At 35.5% G+C, this 15,939-nt stretch overlaps 1 protein-coding gene across 26 annotated transcripts in view; it reads right to left on the bottom strand.

Moving 5' to 3' along the window:
- micall2a (mical-like 2a) overlaps positions 1-15,240 on the bottom strand; it is a 30,559-nt gene extending 15,319 nt beyond the window's left edge. For 24 of the 26 annotated variants that reach the window (XR_012397439.1, XR_012397451.1, XR_012397435.1 and 21 more), the window contains exons 1-6: positions 14,860-15,142; positions 13,636-13,684; positions 7,401-7,542; positions 4,106-4,428; positions 3,623-3,753; positions 322-822 (exon numbers count right to left, since the gene is read on the bottom strand). Coding sequence is in view for 6 of the 26 variants with exons in the window: in XM_073936607.1 (XP_073792708.1) it covers positions 322-822; positions 3,623-3,753; positions 4,106-4,428; positions 7,401-7,542; positions 13,636-13,684; positions 14,860-15,002 (1,289 nt within the window). In the remaining 20 variants the exon portion in view is untranslated. 26 annotated transcript variants of the gene reach the window in all.
- Between the last annotated feature and the right edge of the window lie 699 nt (positions 15,241-15,939).

The following is a 15,939-nucleotide window of genomic DNA, read 5'->3' as shown; positions in this document are numbered from 1 at the left end:
TAAACATGCAGCACAATGACTTTCATGAACATTTACGAGCGTCAAAAGTGGTGGAACTGTTTAGCAAAAGATTTGTCATTGCATCCCAAACGACTTAAAATAATACACAATATAACTAAAACATTCCATTATACAGAGCAAGTGTGCTTTTCTTCCAAACTGAACAGTCGAATCAGATAACACAAGCATGCTCGGAAGGTAAAATTGCAGTGCGAGTGCAGGCCGAGGGGAAGAAGGGAAACAATCGCGCCTGGGCAGTTCAAGACAACCATGCCTAGTGTGAGTACACCCTTAATCTTCATTTTCTACAATAACACTCACTGGCTTTTTGCTCTTGGGTCAGAATTCAGTGCATTGTTGTTATTGGCGTTTCCTTCATGTAGTCGATTTCCATTCGCCAGAGCACGGTTTCCTTCTTTTTCCTGCACCTTCAGACTGGAGGGCTCAGCTGGGCCTGATGGTGGTTTGGTATTGGGCTGAAGCTCTGTTGCTGGGGAACAAGACTGGAAGAACTTCTGCCGAGCTGCTTGAGTCCTCTGAGCTGAAGATGTCCATGACTGCTGAGCCAGGCTGAGCTCCACAGGTCTAGGAACAGCCTTGATGGGTGCAGATAATACAGAGATGTAGCGCTGTGAAGGCGACTGATCTTCTCGCTCAGATTTGGCCACCAAATCAGAAACTGTAAAGCCGCTGCTCTTAAAAGGCTTAACAGTGGGCTTGAAGCCATTTTGGCCATGTTGGTGAATAGTGCAGACGAGTGAACCAGTGTCTGATCCCAGTTTATATGCTCCAGATTTTAGTGTGCCATAACATACACTGCACCTGAATAAGACAGATGGAGAAATGATAAAAAGGTTACAGAATTTTCAAAATCTATTTAATCGCAAAGAAAAATGGAAATAACTGAACTAAATAGCGTAGGATGGGTTACATGCCAAAGCTTATCACAAGTAGCTACGAGTAGGCTGCAGCAGAATCAGCAGTTTAGCCCATCGTTGAGTTCATTTGTAAATTTATAACTACTAGTGAAGTAATGGATCACAAACCTCACGGTTCTGATCACATTATGGTTTTTTTAGTCATGGATCAGCAAAGGAGGAGACAAATGTCATTTGCTTTTCATTTCTACAAAAATATTGCTGCAAAAGCCATTGGTTTTAACAAACAACTAGGAAAAAAATTAAAATAAATAATAATAATAATAATAATAATAATAATAATAATAATAATAATAATAATAATAATAATAATAATAATAATAAAATCAAGAACCAGCTTTTAAAAAAAAGGAAAATGTTCAATATGAAAAATTATCTTTGCAACTGTTGCTGATAATGCTAAATATATTATATTAAATATAAATATATATCATATTTATTTTCAATTAATGATTCAACAATTCACACAAAACAATTAATTATAGGTGGATCATTTTTGAAAACCTATTCAGTGGTTTTTCACCACCTTTTGGTTAAACAATGTAATTACAACTACATTCATCAATGTCAGGTTCCATTAATCAGGGATTTTAATCTTTACCATAAACATTAGTGTTTATATCTGAACTATAAACTGTTCTACCAGTACTATTGTTTTATTTAAATGTTTGTAACGAACTGAAAACTTGTAAAAATTGCATCTCTCGGTCAAATGCAGATTTGTATGCAGCACTTCAAAGGACTAATAAACACATGCTAATCATTTATCATTCATGTTGTGCGGGTTTGAATTGACTACAATATTTTAACGCTTAATTGTGCAGCTTTACACTGAATACCAAACAGAGACAGAAAACATCTTTAAAGGGGTGGTCCAGAATGTAATTTTAAGGCTTGGTTGTGTTTATAAGATGCAAAGCAATGTGTGCTTATGCTTCACTTGAAGGAAATCGCGTAATATTTTTTATATATCTCACTTTGATTATACACAGCTACTCAGCTAACATGAAAACGACTGATATATTTCCTAGTTCCTCTAAAAGGCCCGCGCTTAAGTGACTCTGATTGGTCATCATCATAATGTGCTGCTATTGGCGGATCGGCTCCACGGCACCTCTGGCCACGGCCCTTACCTGCATGCGCAGTGTGGGATGCGCAGTAAACGAACTTGTGATCTCACAGGGGGCGGAAGTATTTTTTTGTAGTCCCCAAAATTCGTTCATTGTAGGCTTTGCTAAGCTAACTCTGTAAAAACCAAGGTCTCCCTTAGCATTGAACTTAGAACTTTTTACATTCAGAGATGTTGTTTATGTTCACACAGCTACATTACACATCAACTAAAGTTTAAAATATGAGATCGTAGTGGACCACCCCTTTAAAAGCTTAAGAAAGCATTTAGGTCCCACCACAACTTTCCATAATCTTATTTTACAGGAAAGCAAAAATGCTTTCATACACATGATGTGAATGACGTGAGAGGCGATCTCTCTGAAATTGCTATAATGTTGGATGAATCTACAAGTTCAAAAAAAGTTATTAATCCGTGAGTCACGTGCGTTCTGAACTGTGGGTTGTGATCACCTAATATCTACTCAGTTTTATAATTAACTTCAGTAATATTAAATCATATGGACTGTTTGTCATATTTGTCAATTAATGTACAGTTTGTAAAGTAATATGTTCTGTCTTTTAGAAGAGATATTATATGAGAAACTTGCTTTGTTTACCAATTAATATGGATCTAAATGCAATTGTAAATATTAAATAAAATTTAAAAAAGGTATTATTTTAAAGAGATTAGAACTCTATATCATTGTTTATGGAAGTGTCCTTTGGTTAAACATTTTTGGGAGAAAATTCTAAACTTTATCTATAGTATTAAAACAGGATATACCCAAATGTCTAAAACTGTGTAATCTAGTTATTTTTCTATTACAAGCATTTTTACAAGTTCAACTTTCTTTATTACTTGAAAAACGTATGATAGCTCGTTTTTTTTAAAATACAGAAAGCTCACATTTTGGACACGGTTGTGGGAATTTTCTAATAATTTTGGCTTTAGACCAGGGATGTCCAACTCGGTCCTGGAGGGCCGGTGTCCTGCAGATTTTAGCTCTAACTTGCCTCAACACACCTGAAAGGACGTTTCTAGAAAGCTTAGTAAAAGCTTGATTAGCTAGCCCTGGTGGGTCTGATTGGGGTTGGAACTAAACTTTGCAGGACACCGACCCTCCAGGACCGAGTTTGGACATGCCTGCTTTAGACAAATTAACTTGTATAGTCAAGAGAAAACCTGAAAAGTTCTTAAAATTTGGAATCTTTTTGTAGGTTTCCTGAAGAAAGTCGATATAAACCTTTTCTCAGTATAACTTGCATTATCTGTTATTGATATACCATAGTTGCTGTTATTATATAATCTACTTTATATTGTGTGTAAAAGTACACGCATTTGATTTCTGTTGTACATGGTAAAAGCTACTAAAATCAAAGACTGTAAAAAAAATAAAGATTTTTTTTTATTTCATACAAAAAGTTATGATGCTCACTAAATCATTCCATATAAATCTTCAGATTTCTTTTTAAAATTGTGCGCAGAAGTAGCAAACAATGTCTTTAGATTCTGTCTGGCCCTAGCTGGGAGTAATAATAGCAATAGTTTCCAAACACCACTAATGAAAACTCACTTATAGCAGCTCCGGTGGTAGAGTTTTCCATCCACCAGGTGTCTCTGGACTAGATGTACGTGATTTCCACAGACGGCACATTCACTGTTTAATGTACCCGTTTTATTTGAGGTCTCCACCAAAACAGACTTCTGTAAAAGATTCAAATTGATGAAAATTAGGGGCAAAAAAAAAAGCTGAATTAAAAAGTGAAAAAAGTTAAATATATACACATCAGGCTAAAAAAATAAAGCTAAAATATATAATGAAGTAACTTCTCTCTGCTGGCTAAAAAGAGAAATAAAAACTCCACTGTATACTAAAAATATAAGAATAAAAAAAGAGGGCAGAAAGGAAGTTAAAAGCTAAAAAAACAAAACAAAAAGGATTCATCATGACTGAAACAATCATTTCTAAACTTATTTAAAACCATTTTTTCCCTAAACTAGTTCTGAAGTCCAATCTTTGCGATGTTTAATAATCAAGGGAAAGCTTTAGCGACACCTTCTCAGCTTCTCTGTGTGGTTGTGGAGATCTCGCTCTGAGTGGTGTGATGGGCGCTTGCACACATTTAGGCCCTGGAGATTTCTGCCGGTCTGTGCCAGTCTGCCGAGCTGGAGTGGCTTGAGCGTGCTTCTCTGGAGCACTTTTCTGGATGTTAAGAGATGGAGGACGGTTGATAATTTTTGGCATTTCACTTTGAGGAGGACGGTTCTCTGTATTTGTTTTGAGATTGTGGTTTTTGGCAACCACAGGCAGATTCTTCTTCTCTGATGGCACCTCCTTTGAGTCCTCAGCGTGCCGCTTGATACCTCCTACTCCCCCGACTGAAAGACATCATTGACAAGACTAACAAACATGAACGCATTCGAAAAATGGATTGCACAATAGCATTATTTCTGCAGTGTACATGGCGCACAGTTTGCAATTTTCTTACTGCGTAAAATATATTGGACCTAAAAACCATATTTACATTTTAAAATGCTTTCCTTTAAGCATTTTCTAAATGTTTCTTGTCCAAACAGAATTTGCTAAAATGATCCAACTGAACACGAGAAATGAAAAGCCCACTTAGATAATACAGAGAAACAATACAAAGTCTTCATGCTGTTGTTCTTGCAAATTAATAGGATACATCAAGGCTAATAGTGTAGCTGTATAAACAGATGTGGTGTCCTTGTTCTTTAAATAGTTCAGTTTTTAGGCTACAATATAATGCAAAAATAAACAAATAAAAATATCAAATCAATCTTGGGGAGCATCCCAGGTCAAAATGCACTCTGTAGACAGGACGATAGAATTACATCTTATATTTATAAGAATATATGCAGCCTAGAAGGAATAATGTATGCCACAATGCAATATACTCTGATCAACTCATTACTAAAATTCTACACTACATTTAAAGAGGTCCCAAAGAGATCCTAAAGCCTCCTTTACTTTACACTGCAGGTCTTGATACCCAAATCTGATTTACTGCCTACAAGTAAACTGTGAGTATGACCAACATCCAATGAATCAATCACCATTTGAAACATTGCACATGCTTAAACGAGGATACTTGCATCACACACTAGCCAAGGTAGCCGAAAGTAAAATGCACTTGATATCTAATAACTAGTGATTCATTTGATGTTCTCCAAACATGGTGAAAGAAAAATCATTGCAATATTCTTTAGTTATGGTATGCTTAAACATTCTGTGGAGTGTCTGGGTGAGATTTAATTACTAATTTTATTGTTTTTTTGTTTTTTTTTACTAATTTTATTTTTTTTTATTAAATGGACTGACAGTAGAGAAGTGGTCACTGCGAGCAACACTAGAGTATAAGGTTACAAATGAAAGGGAGAGTATAGACAGAGACATGTTAAAAGAACAGCTCAGAGGAGGCCATCCAAAAAAAAGCTATACAATGTTGTCCATTATCTTAGATAAATTGGTCACATGAAAATTGCTTAATCGTTTACGAAAAAGGTGTATTCAACTTATCACTTTGGATAGGGTTTTCAAAAATGCGTTTATCACCAAAAAAGTATCAGTTTATACATGGCCTAAAAATAACTATGAGAATATAACCACCCTCCCAAAAAAAAAGGATATAAATGTGCATCTCTTTAAAAGAAAATAAGCTGCTCCTTGTCATGCATTTTACAGCAGGGGGCAGTCTTTACAGCATGTGCCAACTCTTATGGGGCAGCTGGGACATAATGGTTAGAGTTTGATTTGTAGCTAAATTGTTGCTGGTTTGATTTAGGGTACTGGCAAGAATGGAAGGTGGGGGAGTAAATGAATCGCAATCTCTAGTAGGAGCAAGGCACCTAACTCCTATAATTGCTGACAAGTGTTCTGGGATTATGCTCACTGTGCGCGTGTGTGTTTTCTCACTCTGTGTGTTTTTCAAATCTGTGCACGCAATTGGAGTTTAAAAAAATAATAATAAAAAATAAGATATTAATAGTATATTTATATGCATGTTCCCTGAAAAGAAGCACCAAAAGAAGGTTAAGTTAAACATGCAAAGCAGTAAGGTTGTTGCTTGCATTTAAAGTTTTTGTTGACTTAAGGCATACTTCCTATCACGCTGTACAGCATTTGATTTACTGCAAATAACAAAACTGCTAGAACTCCATTCTAAAACAAGTCTAAAACAGTGTTTCTCAACCACGCTCCTGGAGGAGAGCCAACATTGCATAAGGGTTCTTACACCTTTTCCAACTTCAAATTCTAGCTCTTTTCAAGCACTTCTAAGGTGCATTTCTAAGCTTTTCCAGCACCTAACAGCCACAGTAAAATTATGTTTATTTATGCCGTTTATCCTCGTATCATTTTCATAGTGGGCTTTAACCCACCGCAAGTCTTTTATCTACTCTTCGAAAAGTGTAAAGGTGGATTAACATTAACCACATGATCACTGATCAGATCTGCCATTATTTGTAACTTTAGGTGGTTTCGATAACTAAATCTGTCAGTGTATTCTCACTCTCCCTTACCCAGACCTTTACATTTTCGCAGCTGTAGCTCCCTGTCATTTGAAGGCAGGCATTGACTGATTGATTGACAGCTGATATTAACCAAACCATTCGCGTTCAGTTCAAGAACAGTAGGCCACTCAGAAGAGCTTGAAGGCAGGGCAGGCATTGCTGGCTTTGTTTACTGCAGCAAGTTGACATGCCAACTGTTTTGAACTATTCCATAGCACTGCGTTTGGCATTTTTAGTTAATATGCAATATTACCTAATATGCACTCTGCATGTATGTCTACTAAATACATGCATGCGGTGAACATTTTGCAATCAAAACGGGTCACACAGCAACAAATATGCACTCGCACAAATGCTCCCAAATATATTTTGAGCTTGCGTGGATACAATTTTGGGCACATATGCAACCAAAACGGTCACAATTTCAAGCCCTGCATTTTTTAAATTCAAGCTGGTTTGGCACTTTGTCCAAAACACTTTTCCAACCATGAAAACACTATTGAAGAAAATAAATAAAATCAAGCATTTTCCAGGATTTCCAGCACCCGTATGAACCCTGCTGAATGTTTTGGATGTCTCCTTTTGTCTCTGACACCCATTACAGGTTTTTTAGTCTCTGCTAATGAGCTAAGTCTAAATCAGGTGTTTTTGGCCAAGGAGACATGGTAATATGCAAAGCTGGTGGTCCTCCAGCAGTGTGGTTGAGAAACTCTGCTCTAAAACAAAGATGGAGAGTCTCACTGCATCAAAAATCTCACAAAGAAAGCTAATAATTAAACTTTCACTTATATAATCTGTTTGCTTGCGAGCGAACCTACTTGGGGAGCGGCCATGGAAGTAATTGTAGTATTGTGAGACATATGTGAGGATGCTGAGTCTGTCTGGGACAGGCAAGGCCACCATATCCTCCGCATCCAGAAGAGCAGGGATCCCCAGATGATCTTCAGCCACACGAAAAGCCTGAAGCAAAAAAAAAAATCACAACAGAAGTTCACAACAACAAGCGGGACATAAGAGGAGGATGACCCCATACAGAAAAAACAACAATTAGACATGCACAGCAACAAAAGTCACCCAGTGTTTATCGCCACCATTGAACACACTCATTCAACATGACCTCATATGATTGTTTCAGGCCACCGCTATCACACTGGGCAACGTTTTTTTTAGAGGAAAGGCACTCGGCCAATTAACTGTAAACACAGACAAGGGACAAAAAGTTGTCAAAAATAGAACAGGCCAGTAAAGCAGCACGATCTGGCAGTGTGTCAAGGCGGCCCGGGCAGGGAGTGCATAATGAATAGCACATTTCCTGTTCGCGCCACAGCCTGGGAACGAGGACAGAAGAGGGGGATACCAGGGCATTGTTTAGACCTGACCTGGACACACTCATTAAAATTTACAGGACAGCTGAGGAGGGGTGTGCATATCCTCCATGAAGCAGCTGCGACTTCCTGTTTCTCTTTTGTAGCACAAATATGAGGGTCTGAGGTTGATTCTAAAAACATTTCAGGTCATATAATTAGACAAATCAGCCATTCTTTAGTGTTTAATGCAACGAGGGACTAACAGTTGTAAAGACAGTAGTAGAACAGAGGTAAGTTAATCTTGCCGGAGAGGATCAGGTGCACTGTTGATGACTGTCACCCTTGTTTATAATGCATTAACTGGACGGACTCCACGCAGCTCGGGTTCAAACTACAGCAGAGAGCACAGTCTATAGAAGTGCTGAGGGTTTGAAACAGATCTCGGAGTGTGTGGCCTGTAATCGCCTGTCTCTGAGGAAGCAACGCGAGAAAGAGCTCATCATTGTGAAAAAGTCCCAGTTGTGGCGTGTCTCGCCAGTTCATTCTCATACAAGCACTTCCTGACAGGGAAGAAAAAGAATTAGGTCACTGGCACTGGTCTTAAACACAAGATTGAATTTTTTCCAAAGAGAACATGCATGATTAACCCTAACTTGCATATTTATTAGATTTAATTTGTTATATCGTTAAATGCAAACTGCAAAGGAGGTATATTTTTATTGAAATGTTTATATTTCACCATTATGTCCTTTAATACATTAGTTTTACACAGGGCATTAACAATAGTTACACTAAAGACCTTCAAGACAAAAATGCCCCATTGAAACCCATTAATGATTCAATTAAAATGTCAGGAATATTTAAGGAACCTTCATACTTTGTTTGTTTGAAACGAAGTATGTGCAATAAATTTGATATCTTTATTATTAAATGTAATCTTTTGTCCTCTATGGGCAAAACTGCTTTAAATTGATATACAATGCAAGTTACCCAAATGAACGTAATACAGAGAATGTACAGGAATCTGATAGGAAAATTCAATACCTTTTAAGACCTTTTTCTATACATTAAGACCTTATAACCACTTTTCAACTGGAAACACTGGCAACATTTTCGCATATTTATTAAATATGTAGGAAATTAATTCAAAACTAAAACATTATTCATATACTGAATAAAAATGATTACATTTTAGTTAATTCAGCATGCTAGCACCTATAGAACTACAGAAATAATGGTGTTGCCTTGGTTTCTGCAGTAAACAAAGCAGCATGATGTCAAATCTAGTACGATTTTATTGAATTCATAAACTACGCAGCATCCTAATATTGGCAGAATTCAGGCAAACATTAGCATACAACCATACATTGCATGAGCAAAACTGATAAATTTAATACCTTGCAAAATAGCAAGACTTTAAAACTTTGATGCACCAACTTTTAATATTTTAAGACCCCGTGGACACCCTGTAATATAATTAAAATACAAAATATAATTTAGTCATTTTAATAATAAATAAAAAAACACTTCCTAATTTTAAACTTATTTTTTTAAAGATTTACAAATTTAAAAATCTACCATTGTAGGAAAAAAAACGCATGTAAAATGATAACAGCAAGCATGGGATATTTAATGTGAATAAAGATTTCTATCGATCAAAAGGAAGTAACACCTAACGAAAGTATGGTGGCTAAGAGAGTTTAGCGTGCTGCAATTTAACAAATACTGTACCATTACAAAAAAATTAATAAATAAAAAACACCAGCAAATAAAGAAAAGATCTTCATCGGTTTGATAGCACACGTGTTGCAAATCCCCACAATGCAAACAAAGAAAACACACAGCATTCTCATAACACTTAGCAAATAAAACAGAACTGAATGTTTAGTCACAATTCTGGAGTTTATAACTCTAAATTCTGATTTTATAAGTCACATATCTGAGTTATAACAAGACCATAAACCATGATGGAACCAGCTTTTTAGGTTATAGTTATTTAGGCTCAAAAGGGATAAAGGATGTTAAAAAAAAAAAACTCACTATTCAAAAAAAGCACCTACAACTTCACGGAGCACTAGTCACGGCACAATAAAGATTTCACAGCATCATATTTTAGGGTCCTCTTGAAACATTTTCATTATGTTCTGTTCTATTTGCAAGTGTTGTGAGAAACTGTAGATGTTTTCATAATTTGTTTGCGCTGTGGGAAAATAATTATGCCTGTTTTTTTTAGGTGTTTGCATTGAGGATTTACAGCATGTGTGCTATCAAACTAAAGAAGATCTTTTCTCAATTTGCTGACGTTTTTTGTACAGTAATTGCATGCGTTTTCTTAAATAGCAGCTCGTTAACCTCTCTTGGCTTGATTTTATAAATTAAAAACTTAGTTTTAAGGCAACATTATTCCCAACTGACTTAAGCACACTGAGGTCTGAAACTTTGATATTCGTTTTCATGCAAGGTAATTTTTGGATTATCTAAAGGATGTCTTTTATTGTGCCAAAAGCAAAGCATAAATGGAGATTATTTAAAGTAAACAAAAACAAAATAGATCACAAGCATTTAAAAAAAGCTTTAGGGAATAGGATATTCAAGCTTTTTCATGCATTTGTTTCTTTAAAGTGCTGCACACTACATGAGCTGGGTTACAAACAAATGTCCAGCCATACTGTGACTAAAAGCAAAAAATAAATGTAAAAAATCATGCAAAAGTTACAAATTTCTCACTCTTAATTTTTTCCAGGCATGATTTTCTCTTTTGTTGCACATAAAATTTGACAATTAAAAAAATGCTGAAAACTATGAATACAATTTAAGTTGAAAGCTAGTCACTGAATACCAACATTGCTTGTGTCTTCATTCATTCATTTAATAATTTTCCTTCAGCTTAGGCCCTTTATTCATCAGGGTCGCCACAACGACAACTTATCCAACATATGTTTTACTGGGGAAACACCCATACACTCACACATACCAGATGTCTTTGGACTGTGGGGGAAACCAGGGGGGTATTCCAGAAAGCTGGGTTAACTTACCATCTGCTAAAACCTAAACTCTCGGTTGATTTACCCAAAACCTGCTTACCGCGAGTATGTTGGTTCCAAAACAGGTGACAAGAGTTAGTTAAATCAACCTCCTGAAGATAACCGCGGGTTAATGCGCGTGCACGGCACACACCTGAAGGCATTTTCAGTAGATCGCCGAATTCACGAGTCACCATAGAAAGTCATGGTGAGGAAAAAAGGGCAACGCACTTTACAGAGGCGAAGCTGGAGGTTTTAAACACAGATTACACATCTGCTTCAACGAAGGAAAGAAATATAGAATAAGAAATAGATAAGAAAATAAAAAATAAATAAGAAAATTTATTAGTTCATTAAATTACACATGCCACCCTCCATTTTATTGTAATGATAAATTAAACTGCTCTTAAACATCCTTTTTGAGTATGTTGTGTAACCATTCATGCATTTATTTTTCTTGCCATTCATTTCTTAAGGCTACAATATGTGTATTGACTAATAAGGCTTATAGAAATTGTAATCTTTCTGGAGCTAGAACTCTGTCCAAAGTCATTAAACACAGAACCATTATCATAAAAGGTAATATTTAATTACTGGAGCTCTTTATTCAACACTCTAGAATATTCTTTCTGACATGCAGCTAATAGTAAGAGGCCTGTCGAACTGCTGTGTCCTATAATAAAGGCTTTTCAGTGGTTGAGTTTTTGACTTAAACCACACACTCTATCACTGTTGTAAGTGATTGTTGTCAGATAGCTTTAGGTTCTTTTTATTTTGCATGCAGACGAAGTTCCTTCTGCCTCAACTAACAAGCAGTGTAAGAATTTTCTACACTTTTCCATATTTGAATATTACTCTTGGATCAAAAAATCTTTTATCTACATATTTAAATTCTAAAGTAGCTGTATAAGGTCCATCTTCAAAGATAAAGTCACATGAGCATCAACTTAAGGTGAGAAATGTATATGAAAAATATGTTACACGTTGAAAGGTGTGTGTATAAAGCAGTGTACAAAATCATTCATTTTATTTCAGGAAATGAAGAAATGAACAGACCAAACTATTTGATTAAACATAGTTTTTTGACTAATTAAATATTTTTATCACTCTTCCATCTGTTTTGTCTGCTTGGGTCGCTGAGATTTTCTCTGGTTCAGGCTGCAGGTACGTGTCATCGTATAAGGCAGAAAAGGGTATCTTTTGTCCTCCAGCAAGTAACAATGTAGTGCCCAGTAATGATTCTATTTTATAATACAAATATAATAAAAATAAACATTGTGTTAAGCAACATTTGCTTTATTTTATTTTTTTTACTATATTTGTGTTATACACTTGAATCATTACTTCCTGAAAATCAGCCATTTAGCCTCAACATAGTGATGAGGTGAGGTGTGTGATGAGCTGGTAAGTGGAAGCAGTAATGAGTTTAATAGTTGAAACACCAAAAGATTAAAGATAGAAAATTAAGTTGTACCTGCACACTTATACTTTGGACAAATTTTATATTATCAGTGTCCTTTAGTGACTGATGGAGCTTTAAAATCGGCTGCAATTAATGCACACAATAGCATTTAGAAACCCTGAAAAAAATATTATATTAAAAATGTAGGTGTGTGTGCGTGAATGTGTATATATAAGAATGACGTCCTACATCTTAAATTAAAGATATATTTTCCTACAAAAGACAAAGCTACCACTTATAATATTATACAGAAAAATGTAAGGGTGCTGAAGGAGAGAAAAAACACAAAATCTATAAGTAAGATTCGAACTAGCTCCGTTGTGCGCTCCGTTGTTCTTTATCGACACACTGTCCACTACGCTATTCCCGTGCTCTGAATCATCTGTGTAATGATACGCAGTAATGTATGACCAAGGAACTGTACAAAAGTGTAAAAAGCAGTTCAGTGCCAGGCATACTGTACAGGAGGTCATGCTGCCACATTGTACAGTTGCCTAAAATGCCCTGACGCGAATACAAAGAGCTGCACTGAATGTTTTTCATGGTAAGCGCAGACCCGCGGTTTGTCACATTTGATTTCAAAAAGGTTTGTTAAATACATTAACATTATGAATTTAGTTATGAAAAAAACTTCACTTATAACCCTCTTACAACGAAAAAACTTGTATCTGTGTGTCCACATCCATAAATATTCTCATCAAAAGAGCACGCAATGCTCAGTAAACTCTCTGAAACAGACAAACTCTGAAACATAGCAACTTACTCTCTGAACATAACCTGCTTCGGAGCAGGTTATCTTCAGAGAGTAAGTTGCTATGGCTACTTAACATACCCAGAAGTTACCTCCGATTTTGGAACCAAAGTTGAGGTTATCCACCTACTTACTCTCAAACTTACCCGTGTATGTCACATAACCTGCTTTCTGGAACAGCCCCCAGAACACCCGGAGAATACCCAACCAACACATGGAGAACATGAAGCTACCAACATCATTCAAAATATAAATTGTGTTCAACTCAGAGAAAAAAAATCTTTTTTTTAACAAAGTGGATGGAGAGCAAAAGACAATCTTCATTATTCCTGTCTTGCACAGAGTATTTCAACTACAGTATCTGCACTAGCTATCAAGAGACTGTAGAAAACCCACATCTGTACAGGATACGGCCAAATGTGGATACACAACACGCAAGTAACAGGTCACTCTGATGTCACCATTTCCTATGATCAAGGACAAAACAAACAAACAAAACTACAAACTTACCAAGTGATTGTTGTAATACACATTGTCTTTGGAGAGAGACTCGAAGTTTCTGAAAGAAAGAAAGGAAATGAGTCAGCGGACAGACAGATAAAAACATTGTCAAACCTAAACATTCCTGATGCTAAAAGAACGTTGTAGCCTACTTCCAATGTGTATCAAACTGAAAATTAAAAGTGATGTCAGTTTTTTTTTTTTTTTTAAAGCCACACATAAAACCAATATAGAATATATAAATTTTGCATATATAGTGTCAAGATAAGTCTTAGTTTAAACATGAGACAGTGGTATGGGTTAAGGATAACCTACAATATTCAAGCAAAATTTGACAAGCAAAATGTTTAAAGATGGTTAAAAAACAAAAATCATATTCACATGTGACTGCAAGTGGGCAATGCCAACAGGTTTTAATCCAAATAATCAAGGCGACAGCTTACATGTACATCAACTTTAAATGTAAGAAAGGTAAAAACCTTAGGTCCAATCAGTTTTTTCCTTCACTATAGTTTATTTTACATTGCAATGAAATGATAATACACATTGCCTATTACAGCTTGTTGCCTTAACATATGAAGATATTTTATAATATAATATTTTTGTGATGCTCCTTAAAATATTTGTAGATTACTGGATATCAACTAAAAAAAATCATCATCTGTCATAACACAACAGAAGCCATATATATATATATATATATATATATATATATATATATATATATATATATATATATATATATATATATATATATATATATATATATATATATATAGCATTTACATTTTATTTCAATACACTTAAATTGACAAATTTCCACTCAACACAATCAAACACACTGTCTGAAGCTATAAACAAACGCCAAAGCTGAGAACTAACATTCAGTTTTTTAATGACTTAAGTGTCCACTTGAGTGAAGGGGGTTTTCTGTTTAGCTCATAACATGTTGCAAAAGTTTCAGGAAATTTTAATTCAGTTATCTGTTTAAATATGACCAGGTTCAGATGTAAATACTCAACATAACGTATCGCTATCTATAAACCAGACTGAAAATCTCTACACTTCCCATTCCTTCTTAAATACGTTACCTGACATACATATTTGAATTACAGTTATATTCTCATTAAATTACCAAATACAAAAGGTGTAATACTTCACAGTTACACGAGCAGAACAACTTCTGTACCCTAACCAAGGGCAAATAAAAAGATTGTAATAAAAGTCTCTCACATGAGATCCGGTCTGAACTTGTGGATGAGCGCACAGAAGGCCAGTCCATCTCTGAAAGACATGCTCATGTTGCTGATGGCCACATCTCGGTATCCCTCGCACTGAATTTTACACCACTGCTGGAGCGCTTTAATAGCCGCCATTCTCTCCAAACGCTCTCTCTACTCACTGCAAAGTGTTTTTTAATAACAGGAAACTAAAAAGGGTCTTTTCCGACAAAATTACGAAGCCGTAAAGAGAAAACGTCCGCCGAAAATTAAGATTAAAATGAACTGAAGGGGACGTTGAGCTGTAAATGCGGCGTCTCTTCAAATCTGCTTACTCCTGCAGAGCGGCACCTGTGGAGCAGAGGAAATGGAGGAGGAGGAGCCTCAAATTGTCATCAATAATTAAACGCTAATTGCTTTAGTTGTTCTTTTTATGGAGTTTGTTTTGCTGGGTGCTAGATCTTTGTTTAATATGACTACATTACATGTTAAATAATTAACAAAGAGAGAGGAAGGTTGGTGGAATGTGATACAATAAAGGCCCATTTTAGAAAACCAAACAATATACAGTAGTTATGGTGTGCAGTTTTGTTCTGTCGTAACAAAAAAAAAAAAAAAAACATTTATAAACTACAGTAAAGTTAGACATCACTGCATTAAGTAACGTATCTGAGTACAAGACAATGAATATATGCTTCATATTTGCACTGCATATGCTCATTGCAATTCTAATGTATTCACAGCATTGTGCAAAAAAAATAAATACACCCTTATTTACAACAAATATAAACTTACTTTGGGTAGAGCTGTGCACAACTGTAAACAATACTGCAGTACATATTGGAACTGAACCTATATACAACATACAAGGGTCTGTAAAACATTCTTGAAATTGTTCAGTTTAGAAGACATTTTCAAGAAACAAAGTTTTTTTTGATAAAATTTGCTTGACATATTTTGATGACTTATTAATGACTCAAGTAGATGTTAAAATTAAGACTATTAGTTTTATATGGAATGACTATTCAGCATTCACAAGTTTAGTTAATTTTGACTGACATAAGCAAATGATAATGTTATAAACAGCAGAGAG

This window comes from Danio rerio, chromosome 3 (assembly GCF_049306965.1).
Source record: "Danio rerio strain Tuebingen ecotype United States chromosome 3, GRCz12tu, whole genome shotgun sequence".
NCBI lineage: Eukaryota > Metazoa > Chordata > Actinopteri > Cypriniformes > Danionidae > Danio > Danio rerio.
This window is presented reverse-complemented; position numbering and strand designations above follow the sequence as displayed.